The sequence below is a fragment of the Perca flavescens genome, chromosome 2 (genome assembly GCF_004354835.1).
Source record: "Perca flavescens isolate YP-PL-M2 chromosome 2, PFLA_1.0, whole genome shotgun sequence".
Lineage (NCBI taxonomy): Eukaryota > Metazoa > Chordata > Actinopteri > Perciformes > Percidae > Perca > Perca flavescens.
Genome location: NC_041332.1, coordinates 20,179,940 through 20,200,640, shown reverse-complemented (window position 1 = coordinate 20,200,640; position 20,701 = coordinate 20,179,940). Strand labels below are relative to the sequence as shown.

General features: G+C 41.1%; 1 protein-coding gene across 1 annotated transcript in view; it reads right to left on the bottom strand.

The window, feature by feature from the left end:
• usp43a (ubiquitin specific peptidase 43a) overlaps positions 1-20,701 on the bottom strand; it is a 117,016-nt gene that overhangs the window by 26,953 nt on the left and 69,362 nt on the right. The window contains exons 7-9 of the mRNA XM_028604538.1: positions 12,875-13,043; positions 9,468-9,579; positions 5,500-5,603 (exon numbers count right to left, since the gene is read on the bottom strand). Coding sequence (XP_028460339.1) covers positions 5,500-5,603; positions 9,468-9,579; positions 12,875-13,043 — 385 coding nt within the window. The remainder of the gene's footprint in view (positions 1-5,499; positions 5,604-9,467; positions 9,580-12,874; positions 13,044-20,701) is intronic.

The following is a 20,701-nucleotide window of genomic DNA, read 5'->3' as shown; positions in this document are numbered from 1 at the left end:
CTGTTCAAACTATGGACTACTTTTTTTTTCAAATTCAGTGCAAAAAAAAAAAGAGTGTTGTAATGATTGTCAAAACTAAGGAGGACAAGAAGCTATGCTTTCCGTCTTGTCACAACCTGGCTCAAAGGCATGACAAAAAGGGGGAGACACACATGTTTGTTCAGTTAAACCAAATTTATTAAAGTAACAAAGATAGACGTGAAATCAGTTAATCAGTAATGTGTGAAATGTATGGACGTCTGTAGATGTATCAAAGCTAGAACACAAATATAACTAAACCCAAAATCCAAACAAACCAAGCAACCTTGAGGAGGGAGAGAGAATGACTCCTCATGCACTCCTACTTATAGACAGGTGAGCAATCAGTTGCTCCAGGTGTCAATCATCAGTCCTCATTAGCCAATCCCCAGAGCCCAGCAACCAAAGGGACTTAATAGGCCTAGGAGCCGTCACAGTCTTTTTACTTGACAGGGCAAGAGCTAAACGTAGTTACTAAAGCAAAATACCTGGGCCACATTATGAGGGATGATTTTTGTGACGATGATGACCTACAGCGCCAGTGCTGTTAATTATATGGACAAGCAAATATGTTGGCACACAAATTTCATATGTGTACTGAAGAAGTTAAAATGTCTCTTTTCAGAGCATACTGTACACCACCTTACACAGCTCACCTATGGTGCAGCTATAGTAAAACAAAGATACATAAGATAAAGGTGGCATACAATGATGCACTTAGAATTTTGTTGAAGTGTCCAAGACGGACGAGTGCTAGTCATTGGTTATGTTCCCACCTTCCATGCTGTGCTGAGGAATTTTATGTACAGATTCAGGTGCCGATTAACAGAGTCAAAGAATAAGATTTGAACTGCCTTAACTAACCCTGCACTTAGTGATACCAGATATACTTCCAAACTCTGGAAACACTGGAACACACATCTGTATATGTTTTAAGTATTGTGCATAGCCACCTTTGTGTCTGTATATGTATGCATGTATGTATGTATGAACGTATGTACATATGTTTTGTATGTTCCCTTTATGTAATATGTGATAGACAGTATGTCTGTATATTTTTGTTTGTTAGAAAATCATTCTCAATGAAAACTCTTCACAGTGAGATGATTTTATATTTATATTTATATATATATATATATATATATATATATATATATATATATATTCATACACTCACCTAAAGGATTATTAGGAACACCTGTAAGATTTCTCGTTAATGCAATTATCTAATCAACCAATCACACGGCAGCTGCTTCAATGCATTTAGGGGTGTGGTCCAGGTCTAGACAATCTCCTGAACTCCAAACTGAATGTCAGAATGGGAAAGAAAGGCGATCTAAGCAACTTTCAGTGTGGCATGGTTGTTGGTGCCAGACGGGTTGGTCTGAGTATTTCACAATCTGCTCAGTTACTGGGATTTACACGCACAACCATTTGTAGGGTTTACAAAGAATGGTCTGAAAAAGGAAAAACATCCAGTATGCAGCAGTCCTGAGAGGGTGAAAATGCCTTGATTTGCTCTTTAGTTGATGCTAGAGGTCAGAGGAGAATGGGCCGACTGATTCCAGCTGATAGAAGTTCAACTTTGACTCAAATAACCACTCGTTAAACTGAGGTATGCAGCAAAACATTTGTGAAGCCACAACCCGCACAACCTTGAGGCAGATGGGCTACACCAGCAGAAGACCCCACCGGGTACCACTCATCTCTACTAAAAATAGGAAAATGAGGCTACAATTTGCACGAGCTACCGAAAATTGGACAGTTGAACACTGGAAAAATGTTGCCTGGTCTGATGAGTCTCGATTTCTGTTGAGACATTCAGATGGTAGTAAACCGAATGAGAACATGGATCTGTCATGCCTTGTTACCACTGGGCAGGCTGGTGGTGGTGGTGTGATGGTGTGGGGGATGTTTTCTTGGCACACTTTAGGCCCCTTAGTACCAATTGGGCATCGTTTCAATGCCCTACCTGAGCATTGTTTCTGACCATGTCCATCCCTTTATGACAACCATGTACCCATCCTCTGATGGCTACTTCCAGCAGGATAATGCACCATGTCACAAAGCTCGAATCATTTCAAATTGGTTTCTTGAACAGGACAATGAGTTCACTGTACTAAAATGACCTCCACAGTCACCAGATCTCAACCCAATAGAACATCTTTGGGATGTGGTGGAATGGGAGCTTCGTGCCCTGGATGTGAATCCCACAAATCTCCATCAACTGTAAGATGCTATCCTCTCAATATAGGCCAACATTTCTAAAGAATGCTTCCAGCACTTTGTTGAAATGCCACGAAGAATTAAGGCAGTTCTGAAGGCCAAAGGGGGTCAAACACGCTATTAGTAGGGTGTTTGACCTGGTAAGCCCAAACGGGTAGTGCGGGTAAATTGGGAACGTCTGGAGGAGGCCCCTGTCCGACAGACTTTCAACTCACACCTCCGGCGGAGCTTTTTGTGCATCCCTGTGGAAGCTGGGGGTATTGAACCCGAGTGGACAATGTTCAAAGTTTCCATTGCTGAAGCTGCGGCTAGGAGCTGTGGTCTTAGGCTCTTAGGTGCCTCAAGGGGTGGTAACCCACGAACACCGTGGTGGACACCGGTGGTCAGGGAAGCTGTCCGACTGAAGAAGGAGTCTTTTCGGGATGTGTTATCCCAGAGGACTCCGGAGGCAGTTGCAAGGTACCGAGCGACCCGAAGGGTTGCAGCCTCTGCCGTGAAAGAGGCAAAGCAGCGGGTGTGGGAGAAGTTCGGAGAAGACATGGAGAACGACTTTCGGTCGGCACCAAGGAGCTTGTGGAAAACCGTTCGCCACCTCAGGAGGGGGAAGCGGGGAACCATCCAAGCTGTGTACAGTAAGGATGGGACGCTGTTGACCTCAACTGAGGAGGTAATAGGGCAGTGGAAAGAGCACTTTGAGGAACTCCTAAATCCGACTAATACGCCCTCTATGGTAGAGGCAGAGCTGGAGGATGATGGGGGATTGTCGTCAATTTCCCTAGTGGAAGTTGCTGAGGTAGTTAAACAACTCCACAGTGGCAAAGCCCCAGGGATTGATGAGATCCGTCCAGAAATGCTGGGTGTGGAGGGCTTGTCCTGGTTGACACGCCTCTTCAACATTGCGTGGAAGTCTGGGACGGTGCCTAAGGAGTGGCAGACCGGGGTGGTGCTTCCCCTTTTCAAACCAGACCAGAGGGTGTGTGCCAATTACAGGGGTATCACACTTCTCAGCCTCCCCAGTAAAGTCTACTCCAAGGTGCTGAAAAGGAGGGTTCGGTCGATAGTCGAACCTCGGGTTGAGGAGGAACAATGCGGATTCCAACGGACCAGATCTTTACTCTCGCAAGGATCCTGGAGGGAGCCTGGGAGTATGCCCAACCGGTCTACATGTGTTTTGTGGATTTGGAGAAGGCGTATGACCGGGTCCCCCGGGAGATACTGTGGGAGGTGCTGCGGGAGTATGGGGTGAGGGTGTCTCTACTCAGGGCCATCCAATCTCTGTATGACCAAAGTGAGAGCTGTGTCCGGGTTCTCGGTAGTAAGTCGGACTCGTTTCAGGTGAGGGTTGGCCTCCGCCAGGGCAGCGCTTTGTCACCAATCCTGTTTGTAATATTTATGGACAGGATATCGAGGCGTAGTCGGGGTGGGGAGGGGTTGCAGTTTGGTGGGCTGGGGATCTCATCGCTGCTCTTTGCAGATGATGTGGTCCTGATGGCATCATCGGCCTGCGACCTTCAGCACTCACTGGATCGGTTCGCAACCGAGTGTGAAGCGGTTGGGATGAGGATCAGCACCTCTAAATCTGAGGCCATGGTTCTCAGCAGGAAACCGATGGAATGCCTTCTCCAGGTAGGGAGTGTGAAGGAGTTCAAGTACCTTGGGGTTTTGTTCGCGAGTGAGGGGACAATGGAGCGGGAGATTGGTCGGAGAATCGGCGCAGTGGGTGCGGTATTGCATTCAATCTATCGCACCGTTGTGACGAAAAGAGAGCTGAGCCAGAAGGCAAAGCTCTCGATCTACCGGTCAGTTTTCGTTCCTACCCTCACCTATGGTCATGAAGGCTGGGTCATGACTGAAAGGACGAGATCCAGGGTACAAGCAGCCAAAATGGGTTTCCTCAGGAGGGTGGCTGGCGTCTCCCTTAGAGATAGGGTGAGAAGCTCAGTCATCCGTGAGGGGCTCGGAGTAGAGCCGCTGCTCCTTTGCGTCGAAAGGAGCCAGTTGAGGTGGTTCGGGCATCTGGTAAGGATGCCCCCTGGGCGCCTCCCTAGGGAGGTGTTCCAGGCACGTCCAGCTGGGAGGAGGCCTCGGGGAAGACCCAGGACTAGGTGGAGGGATTATATCTCCAACCTGGCCTGGGAACGCCTCGATCCCCAGTTGGAGCTGGTTAATGTTGCTCGGGAAAGGGAAGTTTGGGGTCCCCTGCTGGAGCTGCTCCCCCCGCGACCCGACACCGGATAAGCGGACGAAGATGGATGGATGGATGGATGGCAATGGGATGTTGGTAAAAGAGGTCTGAAAACCTTAGCATAAAAAATCTAAACCACCAGCACACACACACACACACACACACACACACAAATGACTAGCTGTATCTGGAAGACAATCTCATTTCCTTAGCTCCTTTGTAGAAGACCTTCACTGCAGTTCAGTATAACAACAGTAGAGATTTATACTAAGCTCCTCAGCAGCATGCCCTTTATCACACAGGAAATAAAGGCCTTATCTTCAAACCGTCAAACGGAAATCATTATAGCTGCTCAGTCCCTTGTAATCCTCTTAAGGTCCATTTCTTCTCATAGGAACTGTAGCTTTTTGCATAAGAATAAGACTTCATGCAGCAATTTTCTTTACAGCCTTAATAGGCTGATATGATTATTTGTTTGTGTGCATACTACAATATGTGACTGTGCTTTTCACTAGCAGTAATTCATCAATGTGGCAGGGCCCTTAAATAGCTTTTTAGGTTTATTTTTACGTAATTATTGCATTTTTACCAGCGCCAAAGAGGTTATGTTGTCACCACCGATATTTATGAAACTTGGTGGAAGGGTAAGCATGGGCCGAGAAGATCCCATTTCATTTTGGAGCCAATCCGATCACAGGGCAATACACAAATTATTTTTCACTTTTGTTAAGACTGCAAGATATAGCATGGCCTTGGCGGAGGTCTGCGCCCCTTTTAGTTCTACATGCTTTTATGATTCCAATTTTAAGATTTCCAAACATATTAGTGTTTTAGCAGTGTATGTGTTTTATAGGATGTGCTATTGTGCATGTATGTGTGGACTGACTGTAGATCTATGTTGCCATAAATGTGTTATCGACCACACACAAAACAAGTTTGGTATGCGTAGTTGTACAGTACAGTACAATTTGTTGTTTTTCTTTGTGTGAGTGTACATGTGTGTGCGTGTGTGAGTGTGAGTGTGTGTGTGTGTGTGTGTGTGTGTGTGTGTGTGTGTGTGCTTGTCTTACCTGTCAACCGCAGGGTGGTACAGTGGCCTGCTGTCCTTTGGGGACAGGTAGCTGTAGGCTGCCGATCCTCCCACTACTCTGATTTTGAACAGCACCCCAGCATTCTGCAGGGAGAGTAATACAGATTAGTACAGCTGTGACCATAAAGAGCTCCCCTCTTGCAATTGTAGCTATATCCGGAAAGCCTTGTTACTTTGTAATCTCAAATCTTGAATTTATCGGATACATTTAAAATCAAAGCAATATTGATTTGGAACATTGATTTTTTTTCTCAATAGCATTACATATTCATAATTAAATGAGCAAGTTATTTTTTATTAAGAGTTTGAGGGTAAGCTAAATAACAGAAACACCTCTTTGTATAAAGCAATGCAATTCAACAGCACATCAAACTACATCCTCTAAAGTGACCACATAGTTAAAATCAACTTTACATTTCCATGAGAAGTCGAACTAAACAAAGTTTAAAGCTTTAGTGCGTAACTTTTTGATATTAATAAACGTCCGTCACATTCAAGCCATTGCCAACTGAGTTGATACAAAGCTAATTAAGACTATAAGCTCCACACAACTCCGTCTGTATTTCTCAGTATGGCTATGTTCAGAAGATTGTGTCATCCGGTGACTGTCCCGCGCAGAAACTCGAGTGAAGATAATTACCTCTTCTGAAGAGTCCATCATGTTTTTTTAATCCTCCGTGTCCTCCTTGGCTACTAGCAACTGCATCGAGGAGGGGTGGGGGCGCCTGAGCGATTATGTAAGGCTTGTATCATGTGGACCCGCCAACAATGTTGTTGTCATTACTTAGAATTCCTCACGGGGGAGACAGAAACTATGCACTATAGCTTTAAGATTTGTCGACGTGTCATTTGAATAGAAAGATTGGAATAGAGCAAATGCATTTACTGTACAGATGGATTATAGCTCCTCAAGAGGGCTAAGCTATTAGGGAGCAGAGGCTCAGGTTGCTAATGTGTTCATTCTGAGTGTGCCAACGCTGGAGAATATAAACTGCAGTCGAGCATAAAAATAAATAAATGACTTGGTTAATAGGAAATTGTAAAGACATAGTCTCTCTTTTCAGTTTCAAGAGCCTGAGCGAGCATACAACCAGATGGTCTTATCTGTCTATGGGACTATAATGAAAAAGAAGAGACAAAACACTTTATGCTAATGGGCATTCTGTAGAATATTGTATTTCTGTCTTTTTTATCACTAACAAATACATGTAAGAGCATTTTAAAGTTGCAGTTCATCAATGTGGAGCCAATATTAGATACTTTGTATAGCCATACAACTGGGTAGATTAGTAGTACTGGAATATATCATAAAAGCATATATGTTTTTTTATTTAAAATGAACTACAATTGTAACTAAGTGCCAGATAAATGTAGTGGAGTAAAAAATACAATATTTCCCTCTGAGATGTAGTGCAGTTAAAGTATAAGTAAAAGTCGCAGAAAACAAAAACCTACTCAAGTAAAGTACACAAATGTAAAATTTTACTTAATCACAGAACTTGAATATATGTACTTAGTTACTTTTCACCACTGTGAGTAATCGGATTATAGTTTGGTAAATTTTTAAAGGATTCACAAGCTTCTACAGGATGATCTGTGATCTGCCTTAAAGGAGAGCTGTTAACCCCAGTGGGGAATGTGAGTGATTTGAGAACCCCAAATCTAAACCTACTGTATAGGGGTCTTTTGCGTGAGCACCTGAATACAGTATGCAAAGCATTCAAATAAAATCAATTAAATAAAAATAAAAGTAAATAAATGCATCATCTTGAATATGACTGTAATTCTGATTTACTTTGTTTATGTTTGTGAAATACTTAAACCAAAGCTGGTCAAACTGTAAGAAATCAGTACGTACTAGTAAGACCAAAAAGTGACCATGAGATGTTTGAGAGCGTTAGCATTTTAATAAATGAGGTTACTATTGGCTATTTTAACATAGATTCAGAAGACAAATTATTTTAAAAGAACTTCAAGCTAATTATTATAATCAAAACTAATTTTGACCTCTCACAGTTGATAAATAACAAATTCCTAAGGAAGATTGATTTAGTATGCAGTAAAAGACCTCAGATCATTTCTGAAACCCTTTAAAATTGTAACTGGTCTGTCTGGCCACAATCTATCTCTTGTTGCAAATTGAGGAGCTAGATTTTGACATGCAAGTCAGTAACAACTCAATTTATATTTTGCTTTTTTCATACCCAGAAACAAAAGTTGTATCTTGCCAAATAAACCTCTTGGTGGCGCCAAAACATTTCATGAAGAAGAAGGGACAACCCAACTAATAGCAGCAAAGTACTTACACACTTTCTGCCTGTCACAGAATGAAGCATATTAACAGCAATGTTGTGATTATTGTGTGTATAGTGCCTAAATTGCACACTGATAGTGAACTCACAAGCAATCCTTATGTTTTACATTAGCTCATATTTTTTTTTATTTTTCCTTTTAACATAGGAGAAGTTCAAATGTAAGCCCTGCACCTTTGGGATATTGATGGCCTTTTCAGCTAAAAAAAATTCTTCAATCTACATCGAAAAATCCAGATTGGGAAGATTCATTGAGTTTGTATCTGGCCAGAGAGGCTTTGAGGAGGTAAGAAACTGAGATAGCGATCAGTACCTAAAAATCAGGCTGATATTTCTCTTTCTTCTCCGCCTTAGTTCTTTTCTTATAAAGCTTAAAAGCTGCTCGTTCTGGATTAGGCCACCTCCAATATTGCCTGTCACCATGGCGTTGCTCATGGCAACTTGACATCCAGCAGTGTGGACAGCATGAGTGTCCACGTATTTAAGGGTGGAGCAGAGGTTTGGGGCTCATGGTGTGCAGATAACTTGAACTGTCTATGGAGAAACAGATGAAGTGGAGATGAGAAAGTAGAGGTGGATTTTGAACATGCAACCGGCGACCGGCTGTCCGGAAAACACTTCAGAATCACAGGATGTATTGTTTAAATATTAATCCAGGAATGTAATAGTACACATTTTCAAAATAATACAATATAATAAAAATCTGCTTCTAATCTTCACTCAGTATTCTGAAATATATAGAATTTATATGGTGGTAAAGAGGAGGATTTGTGTTACTGGGCGGTGAAATAATTTAACGTATGCTAATTCTCAGCACAAAAAAATCATTATTAGGCTCTCATAAAAGGCTAGACTGTGTGTGTGTGTGTGTGTGTGTGTGTGTGTGTGTGTGTGTGTGTGTGTGTGTGTGTGTGTGTGAGACTATAATGTCCTGAGGTGAACTCTTTGCTTTTAATCAAAATATTCATTAAATATTGGCAGTTTTGAAATACATTTTTCTTCTCTCTGAATGAATGAAGGTTGCAAGGTTTTTGGCACTGCAGAACTACAGGACACTTATATTATTATATTATATTAGAATTCTATTAATCAGGCACGAGGACTAAGTATTAATAAAAAAATAGAACTCCAGTAGGTAATTAATAATAATAAAAGAGACAACACAATACTGTAGTCACTATGGCTACCTACAAAGGGTTACTCAAACTTCAACAACAGAGAATCCAACAATTTCTTTTTAGCATGCTAAGCAGGAAACCTATTTTGCACTCGCAGCACAGCAATGAGCTCTTATTTAAAAAAAAAAAAAAAATCATCATAAAAATCATGAAAAACAAGCATCTGGCGGACTACTTTTTTAAACACATTGGTTTGGAACATGCGGTTTAACCTTTGTCTTAATTTCTAGCTTCATATGTGACTCAGATAATTGGAAACAGACAACGGGAACTATTTATTTAAACACAGAACCCAACCTTAATGAAAATGTATTCATTTTCTAACTATACTCTGCATTGCTATTTTAATTTGGTCTACTGGAGTCCAATAGGTCCAGAAACCCCTGAGCTGAAGGGTCCAGGCTAAAGAAATAGAGTGGATGACATGTTATTGGTTAGTGGGGGTGAGCTGGCATTACCTGAGCCTGAGATCCATTCAGCATCAGATAATAGAGCTTGCTGAGGATGCTCTGCTGAAGCTGGTCCCAGGAGATGCTCCTGTCCTCACGCATGAGAAATGGAGGTCCAAACCTGAGAGGAGCGGAGAGGAGAGGAGAGGAGAGGAGAGGAGAGGAGAGGAGAGGAGAGGAGAGGGAAAAAAGTAAAAAAGGGAAGGATTTAAAGAAAAACCTAAAGATTGATTACCTTGGAAAGTCACACACACTATAAAACATAATAAATTAATTAAAAAACGTATTGAAAGTGGAGAAAGGTCATTGCAACTCGTTGTGTCATCACCACATCTGTCAAGCTGTCAGGTGTCAAGTGCATCAAGGATTTACTGTTAGCTCATTGTGTCCTGTACTGACAGCTTGAAGGGTCATAATATAGGATCAGGGGCAAAATAAAGCAGAGAAACCAGTCTTTATATCATCAATGCATCAATGGCTCATAATGGGTTCTCTGTCTCTAGGTTAACTCAAGGCTGGTGCTCCTCCTGACTGCTTATCAGTGACTATATTAGAGGCTTTTATATGGGAGGTTAATGGGAGAGGCATTTGTGTTTGTCAATGATTTCAGGATCTCTCACAGATTATCTAGACATACCACATAAGATTAAAGCTCCAATGTTCACACACTTACACAAAACAAATGCACTCAATTTCCAGTTTATTACTGTAAGTAATTTAAAACAATACCTCTGCAATAAATCCTACCTTAATGAAGGTTAGAATGTTTTAGATAAGTGTTGATTCCATGTTATGTTCATTTTGGAGGCTGCAGTTTGTTGTGCTATTCTTTGTTTTCTCTCAGTATAATACTTGCAATAGTTTTGGTGGACCCATCAGTTTCAGTTCAGGGAAATCTTAGTGCTACAGCATGCAATGATATTTCAAACAATAGTGTGCTTCCAACTTTCTGGCAACAGTTGAAAGAAGGACCTTTCCTGTTTCAATGTGACAATAGCCCCGTGCACAAAGTGAGGTTCATAAAGAAATTGTTTTCTGAGTTTGAAGTCAAACAGCCTAATTTGCCTGACCTCAACCCCTGTCAAACACCATTGGGATCTGTTGGAGCGCTGACTGTGAGCCAGGCTCCTGTGGCTGAATGGGAGCAAATCCCTGCAGCCAGTGCCATTTGATGCAAGTAAATTCTGATATCATGGTTACATAAAATGCTACCTTGGTTGTACCTAAACAGACTAAGAATCGCCCTTTCAATTTGGTGATGGAGTGCTAAAGTACAAAGAGAGACTCATGTTTGCTGCCATGTACACATGAGTAATGTGGCATGTGAACAAATGAGTCCTCAAATATCAAATTTTTACATTATGTCTTTCATAGGAATGATATGATAACTGGATGACTGAAGAGAAATACGAATCCATCCTTTGTTGAGTCAATAATAGGTTAAACTGTATTGATCCCTGTAGGGAAATCTGAGCAATCCTTATAACCAAAGAGCACTAATGGCGATGGGAATATTTTCTTTGCACACAATAAACCCACCACACAAAAATAAACCCAATAGTATCAGAGGATTACTGTCTGAATGCTACTACAATCCTAACCAGGCACTCTTTGTGGACACAGTCTACCTTGGGTCAAATGAATATTTCCACGAGAATAGCGCTCTGTGTTACAAAGCACACAATGTCTCATGATGGGTTCAGGAACATTAGAGTGACTTACATTTATAATTTACAAAATTCACTCTTAATGCAACTAAATTGAACTAAAAATAGTCTACTCACTTTAAAAAACGGGAACAAACGAGTATAGACACTACGTGTCAGTCTATTGTATGTTCACTGGAATATAGTTCTTACCTTAGAATTTTCATTAATAATATTATTATAAATTATTATGTCTTCTAAACTCATTCACTGAAGGACACTTTTATGTCACTCGTTCAATAATACAGAGGTGTTTGCTCGACCAAATGTTTGGTGATACATGATCCTTAGCTAAATCTGGAGCTACCAGTCTTCATATTTAACTGTATAAAAATGTAATCACATGTAATGCCACTGTAATTCTCACTAGGACTAATCAAAGATGTACTGGCAAGTTTACAGCTGTAATCTTCAATGTTTTCATCAATATAAAGTATTGCACTCCCTCTATAAAATATTTCACTCTTTTATGAATCACTGGAAGCTCAGCTGGCCTATCTGCCCTGCTTTACCCATGCTCCTTTGTAGTATAGTGGATTCATCTTTAAAGTAGCTGCAAAATAATTAAGCATTTACTTGAACTGGCTGCATAAGTCAATAAATACTTGCTAACTTCTGCCCACACTCCAAAAATAAAACAATGGGAGGCCGCATACTAATTGATATACTGTATAGGTGTGATAACATTTTAATAAATTGGACCTAACAGGATGGGAGTGTTTCTGTGACTTCCTGTACAAACTCATTCATTGCCATTCATTCAGTCATTGCCATGGAGGTAGGTTTGATCAGAGCGTTTCTTCTCGGATTTGCAATGCCATTCTGCCCCTGTAGGACATTTATCCCCAAACAGTACAACACAGCTCATCTGTGGGTGGCGAACAAAAAGCATCTGTCCAGTTGCTGTTGTACATCAGATGCTTGTTAGAGTAAAACATGGAAACCCATAAAAACTTAACTTTCACCGGTTAAGTGCTTCAGTTTGAGCTGCATTGTTCGACTCTCGGGTTTCTACACTGGCAGCTACTAGCTACAGCTGAATGGAAGCTCAAGCTGCACGAGCTAAATAAAACCAACGCCGTCTGTGGCATTCATGCAATAGACATACAGGTTGGATTTGAACAGAAGTTGGATGTCAACATAGAGACAGAGTTGGATGATTAAAGTGGAAAAGAATAAATGAGATATTCTATTTAAGACACAGTGGAGCAGGAGGAAAGATGTCTGTACAGCTGGACTTAAACAAGCTTTTCTCACAAATGTAGGATGACACACGCTCAAACTCCAAGTCATAAAATAAATCTAGGATGACTGACTCTGCTACAGTGTGCTTGCTAAAACCAATTCACAAGATGTGGCCCTAACTCTGCAGCTGAGCGTATGATATCAAAATGGCCGTTATCAGTTTTAACACAAACCATGGTCTTTTCCTAAACATAACCAAGTACTTCAATTTTATAACATTTAAACGTTTTTACGTGTTTAAAACTGCAATTGTTTCACAACATCTTGGACTGAAAGTCTTTGTATTGGTGATGAACTGTGAATAGATGACAACAGCATTCTGAACCTACCAATAAGTGTGGCAGACCCCTTCAAAACCATTTGAAAACATTTGAAATGGGTGTTCCGAATGGTATCAGGTCAATATCGCTAAAAACTGAACCAACAAAAATACAAACTAAAACAATCAATCAACCTGCAGCTCACCTGACAGCCTGCTGACCAGATCCTGCTGTGTTGCAGATGATGAGGAGTACCTTTGTGGAGCTTCCCTGGTTCAGGTATTCAGAGGAGAGGGTGCCAGACTGAGGTAACTTCTGACCATCGGGTCCAGCCGCAGAGGTGCAGGGGGAGGAAGGGAGGCTGTGGTGATACCCTGAGCAGAGCAGAGGAGTGGGGAACTGTTTAAAAAAGGCCGACGTACAACCTGAGACCCAAACTGTTGGGGTGCAATCACACACACACACACACACACACACACACACACACACACACACACACACACACACACACACACACACACACACACACACACACACACACACACACACACGTTGTGTTTTCACAAACGTTAAGAATAATTAATATCTCTAACTTGGAGGTGAATAAAAGGGTAAAGAGTATTAGTTGACAAAGGGAAGAAAAACTGTTACACTGGTTGTGTGTTTTCAGTTTCTGGATGTTTTTTAGTGCTAAAGTTATGAAGTAAAAAAAAAGAAAAAAAGAAATTCAGTCAAAAAACAGAAACTAATTCGCTGGCAGAGAGTTGTAAATGTCAAAATGGTTAAAGCCCTTATTCTATAAAAGTGTTGCTCATATCAAAAGCTTATTCTATCCAGCTTGGAGGCAGGACTGAAATGGACCAGAGTTATAAAACAGCTTAGGGTGCCAGAATGAGAAACCGCTATGCAAGGAGAAACATCTAATGTGACACGCTTACATTTTCACTACATTTCCATTAATGTTGAATTGCCCTTTCATTCTTATTTACCCTGAGGAGCTGTAAGAAGAATTACATTTGCTAGCACACATGCACGTACATACACATGCACGGACATGCTGGGATTAATAATGGGTAATAGCTGAGGGGATACAGAAGGCCCAACCTCTCGTCTCCCAGCAAACATAAACTTTGACATTATCGGAGGATTTAATCAAACAATGCTTGTTCAAACCCTACCGTGCAATTAATTATTGCCACGTTCCAACATCACACACAAAACAAACCTAAACACAGACGGCGGAAATTAATTGTGAATAGATTTTTTGCTTTGATGCAATGCCTTCACAAAAGCAAGCAGACAGATAAGACAAATACACAGAGACACAAACTCAATTGCAGACACAGAGAGGCTTGCTGCTTTAGAGGCTGCTTTATGTGTCAGAGACTACGACAGAACAACATTTTTAGCTGAATAACTGGTATTTACAGTAAATAAATACACCTTTCGGTTAAAAAACAACAATATATGAATAAAAGTGTTGTTAAACCAAACTAATATAATTGAAAAAGCTTTGACTAATGTTTGTCCAAACTGCTACTAAATCACTTGCTCAATACTTTTCTTTGTCTCAGCAGACAGGAGCAACTCGACGTGACATTTTATGCATATTGCCTGCCCTTTAAACGGCCAATTCATCTCCTCACTCTTTGTCTCAGTCACCCCCTCCCTCTATCCTCTCTGTCACCTTTACCACTCCGTTTTTCACCAGAAGGTTGAAAAGTAAAACACCAAAGAATTCAGTTTCAACCTAATAATTAAAGCAACTAGAATTTACCTTTTACATTTTAGAAATTTAGCCAATTATTGAATGATTTTTTTCCAATGATGTCAGGCAACACTTTGCAGATACGTTTGCAAGTTGACAAGTACGCATGTTCATCAACAAGGATTCCTCATATAAAATATACACAGAATATCTAGTATACAGGGTTGAATAGCATTAAAACAATGCAGCCCTATTTTAACAGCACCAGTATTTTAGTGGCTGGTATCAAAACCAGAAAGTAATATTTTGTGTATGGCAAGGAGCGTGATTTCGCCCACATGTCCCAGGGTCTGCTGGGAGAACCTCCAGCCAGTCTCTCATTCTCACCTCCTCTTCCCTCCCTCCCTGAGACGGACAGAGGAGAGCCACAGACGGAGGGAGGTGTTAGCGGGGTGGAAATAGATAGAGGGAGGAGTGAAAGAGAAAGGAGACCCGAGTGGACAGAAAAGCAGAGACTATGAGAGTGAGAAGAAGCGTTCTCCCTGGGCAAAAGGAAAAAGCAGTGGTTGCTGATTTTAAAAAGTTATTCCCAAAGTGAAGAAAAAAAATGTACAGAGACAACAGGACTGAGAAAGAAAAGCTGCATGTTGTATGTCCTCTCATAGACTATTGATTTAATGATCAATTAGAATGATATCGAACCATTTGTTGTTGTTGCTGTGACAATGTCATGGTTGCTGTGCGAATCTGTTCATAATTTGCAATTTAAATTTAATTAAAATATAAACATGAACATAAAGACTGAAGTGAATGCAAGTTAACTGAGGGGGAAAGAGATAGAGATACAGAAAGAGCAGAGAAACAGAATTTGCTCGAGATTGGAGGTGGTGAGTATGGCAGTGTTATTTAGCGCTGAATGAAGACTACACACCTCTGGCGATCACTCTCTGCTCTCCTCCATTTCTTCCTTTTCCTTTATCTTATACGCCCCTTTCTCCCTAGTACTCTATTTATCATTGCCACTATCTGCCCACCCCCCCCCCTTACTCTCCACTATCTGGCTGTCTGGGAATGAATCAGAAGTGTTCAGCTTCAACAGAAGATGTTTGTGTTTCAAATTTGTGGGATGGGTGATGGAAATACATGCACAGTTTGCAGTCTTTTCTATCTAAGGGACTTTTACAAATCAAAGACCCCTTCACTCCACACACAATAACTTTCTTCTTGTGAGAAGTGTGGGGAAGGTTTATGCTGACTGATGGTAAGGCACCAGCGGTTCAGTATGACTTGGAGCTATTGAATAAAAACATTTTTAAAATAGTGTTAAAAAGTAAATTCCTGCAGTGTCTCAGTTGATATCTGTAGACGTTGAGTTCCTGAATCAGTTAGAAATGTGCTCTTGATGGTCCCATTACTCTTTTAAGCCTTTTTTAAAGTAGATTATCATATTTTGCTGTTGCACCGGAAGAAAAAGTATTTCAACACTGATGACTTATTTTGCCAAATATTACTAAAAATTTGTTGTGTAACACAGAAAAAGCAAAAACCTTGAGAGAGGCCAATCACAGCCTTACAACTCTGCTTTAAATCTGTTCTCTCCTTGTGCTGTCAGCTGTCGTTTCAGGCAAAGCCCTCGACCCCCCTCCTCCCCTGCCGCCTCCGGTCGTTGTGTTTCTCCTGGCTGACCGCTCCGTTGCCTCTTCGGTCCGGTCTCTGGTCTCTTCGCCGCTGCCGCCAGTGTCTGGACTCCATCGGGGGGGTTATGTTCCTATTCCCTACCCCTTTAAGAAGATTAATTCGATGGAGTCCAATCTCCAAAGACTTTTTACATTCAATATTATACAGTTGTACAATAAATATCTTTGCATATCTGCAAACGAAGTCTCTCCTGATTGAAATACTGTACTGACCAGAATTGACACTCCTTCCAAGTGGTTCAAGACCAAATGAGGGACCTCTGTCAGTGCAATCCACACACCTGACTAAAAATACCCAGGGGGCCGTTAGGCTGTGCCCTGGACGAATCAGAGGTCCGAGCAGCAAACAGCCATCTGACTAAAAATTCCCCTGTTGACAGCAAAAGCACCTGAGCTTTCTGCCAACAGCAACATGACAGATTAGAGAGGCAGCAGTGGAGGGATTTAATACACCTGATGCTGCCCTCTTTCTCCTCTTCTTTCTTTTTTACCTTTCTTCCTCTACTCTTCCTCTACTGTCCCTCAACTATACTCAGTTCATCTTTCAACTGCTCTTCTCTTTTTGTTACAACAAGGCACACTATTGAGTAAACAGTAGCCACAATACCCCTGCTGCTAAAGTTGTAATCACTGACATTTACAACTCAGTGCTGCAAATCTTTGTAGTTTAAATGAATATGAATATGAATAAATAAGATCAAAATAGTAAACATGCTGTATTATGAGCTATGTTGCAGAACCAAAGAGAAGTGTGACCAAAGGTTTAGATTCCAGTCTTTAAATGAGAAGATGACAAGCGATAGATAACAGAAGAGGGCTGTTAGGCCAACACAACCATAAAAAACAACCATGTACCATGAAAATACTTCTTAAAAAGCATCACCCGGTGTAATCTACCCTGCCGATTAGTTAACTTTTAAGCGGTGTTGCGAGATAGGAAGCTTAGGAGTTGGTGTCTTTGCAGGCATTTGTGCATCATTTGTGTTGTTCTTCATAAAGAAGCTGAGCCGAATATTTCCCCAATGATTTGAGAACATGTTCTAGAGGCCATGTAGACATTCTACTCAGGTTATTTTAAATGATGAATCCTACTGGTTCCTGTTCCTGGGATATTTTTGCTTTTCTGCATTGAGTTTGCTTCAGGCAATCTGTAATTGCCTTAATGGAACTGCACAGGACGTGAACTTTGCAGCGTTTCATTTGTATGTGTGATGACTTTGTCTCAGTATGAGTACAACTTCAAGAGCACACAGTGTGTGACTGTGGAAAGGGATGTCTATTGTGCTGACCACATAAATGACGTCAGAGAGTGTGTGTGTGTGTGTGTGTGTGTGTGTGTGTGTGTGTGTGTGTGTGTGTGTGTGTGCGTGTGTGTGTGTGTGATCACTCGCGCAGAAGTAATACCTTGACTTTAAGTAGCTGATTGAAGGATGTGACTTCCCAAATAAACACCTCAGAGTAATCCCTTACTCTCCACCTGTACATAGCCCCCAGTGGGCCGAGGGGAACAACACGGTGGCTTACCCTCAGCTGCAGTTCACCGTGACAGGACCTGAACACTCAAGAGCTACTGTCTCACTGTACGGTTAGTGTGTGTGTGTGTGTGTGTGTGTGTAAATGAGAAGATATAGAGAGAAAGAACAAGACTTTAATTACTGCATCTATCTCAGAATGTAGATGTTGTTTGTGCAAGTCAATTCCTGACAGATCCCTTATCTCCATTGAGAAATCCCTTTTTCTTTTCCAGGGAATCCTCACCTTTTTAACATCTCACACACACACACACACACACACACACACACACACACACACACACACACACACACACACACACACACACACACACACACACACACAGCCTCTCTTTATACAGGCAAACAACTCCCATAATCTACTCTGCTTCAATCTTGATTGATTTCTCCATTATCAAAGAGGACTTTACTTTCTAATGTCAAGGGCACCAAGTGAACGTCACACAAAGTTAGCACGCTAAACTTCCCTGAGCTGCTATTCTGCGGGAAGTCTAATTTCTTTGTGCAGCATTATGGAGCTTTATCACTATTTATGTGCAAATTGCCTGGATTGTTGGGGGATGAAATAGGATGCTACTGTGGCACTTTAGACCTAACTGATTTTTCAGTGTTTTCCATCATAAGACCTCCTGCTGCCATTTCCTCTAAATGCAAAACCTCATTATTGTACCTGGTAGTGCTGATTCAATATCCCCGAAACCGTCTACTGTTAAAGTCAGGGAAATCCAGCTACCATAAACAGAAATACACAGCAGCTTATGAAAACAGAGGCATTCCCTGCATGCAATACACCCTCTCCAATTGCTACTTGTTCTATTGTCATTCTGAACATGGCCTTACAGTGAGGTCAATTCCCTAAATTTGAAAACACCCTCTTTCTTGTAGAGAATACACATGCAAATGTTTCAGTGGTACCCTCTTTTGTATCCTCCACTTCTGGAGCAGCAAAAATATGGTGGCAAAAATATTCTTTTCAGGATGATAGAGGAAAAGGAGGGGATAAAGCAAGACAGGAGGTGTGATGATGAACCCCATATCACAGTAGAGAATCATCAACTGCACAGAATGTCAAAATGTTGCAGTGTGTATTGCCCTAGTCCCGTGTCTTTCCTCCCTGTCATCTCCTGCAGCACATTTTCAGTCCATTCACCCTCTCCCAGTGTGAGGAGCACAGTACATGAAGTGAATTTTTGAGCAGAGTTGTGCCATGCAATACAGTTATACTGTTTTAAAGTCACTGTACATCTCTCAAGTGACCTACTGTAGATTGTCATGCTGTGGTGGCTTGACAGGGGGATCGTAGGAAGACAGTATGTGATGGCTGTCTGCTTTCATACCGGGAAAATTATAACTCTTTGCCACATGCTGATCCAATATTGTGAGATAGAGAATTTGTGCTGCATTCATTTGTTGTCAGAAAAATTGGAAACACAAGTTCCCGACTGGGAAAATTCAAACTGCCTTAATTTTGTGCAATGGGGCATGCCTTGGCAGAATTATAAAGCATGGTTATAAAAATGATGCCTGTAAATAAAAGAAATGCTAAAATTGATTGGACAATCAAGTATTTCAAGGTAAAGCAAAACCAATGATTTCTTTTCAAACACATTATACATGCTAGAAAATACTTACTAGCAAGGTACTTAATGGTGGAGTTAGACCATTAAACTGTTTTTCACCATTTCTTGAGGGGCCTGACATCATGGTTCAATGACGCACTGGAGTCATCCTTAACATAAGGCCTCCCCTAAAACTACGATAACATTTTTTTTTTCTGTGGTGTGACAGACTCAGAACACATTTATTTGGGCTTTACCAAGACTTTAATGCAACATCACACACTCATAAATATGCCAAACATACTCACGTCTTTCAGTAAAGAAACTAATTTAGACCTCCTCAGGTAGTTTGTCCTGTGAGTTGTGTGTTGTTCCATTATATTTATGGTTCTACAGGCTTTCCATACGGTCATCCATCACGGCAGCAGTAGGCTTAACTTATTTCACAGAGGCTGCAAAAACAGACTTACATGATGGACAGTAGCAATACTATAGCTGAAGGGGTTGTTTAGTCGGAGGAAGAGACCTCTGCCATACCTGACGTATGTGATAAGCACCAAATCAAACAACTAGTCCCCACAAAATACAAAAAAAAAACATTGATCTGGCTTGTGTGTCATTATGTGCTGTACTGTGTAATATACTTACAGCTGAATGACTACACTGAATTGGCAAAGTGAGACCTCCTTAAGCACCAGAGTAATTAGTGTCTTACATAACCTTGGTAACCATAGTAACACTTCTACTGCTTCAAACCAATATGGCTTCTTTTAGTTTAGACTTTTTTTTTAATTCAGTTGACAAAATAAGTAGCTGGATCTAAGTTTATCAAGTGTTGATAAACAACCAACAACAGAGGTGTTTTATTCTGAGTTATTAAACCTGGTGTGATGACAGATTATCAAAATAGCTTTCATACACTTGACAGTCGATACAAAACAAACCCCACAGAGATATGGAGAGAGAAAGTGCCCATTATTATGCTTCAAAACATAAAATTGAATTATGCGCAACGTAAAAAAGTTCCCTATGTTACTTTGTCTGCCGTCCATCATCTGTTCTCCATATTGCCACACAGTGGTCTCAGCAGTAATGATTGTGTGAATTCACTTGCTACCCTTAATAAATCTCACTGAATGAAGTTGTGATATCCTGGAATCTGGTCTGGCTGTGATCTTATGAATTATTCCAAGGTGAGGACCATTCATCATTTTCTTCAGATTGCTCACAAGAATGGAAGTCACATTTCCCAGTGAGCACTTAAGTGTGATTCAAGTGCACTTTTTGTGTGTGTGTGTGTGTGTGTGTGTATGTGTGTGTGTGTGCCTCTTGAGAGCCATGTATTTCTGAGACTCTCCAGTGTATTTCTAATGGATTCATTACCTACTTGACTTACAGAGTGGATCTGTGTGTGTGTGTGTTTTTACTCATGCGTGTTTGTGTGTGTGACTTTGAGTGAAAGCATACTGTGTGTGTCTGCTCCCTCTCTTAGCACTGGGACACTGTCTTCACTGTCTGTGAAGTAACAACAAAAAT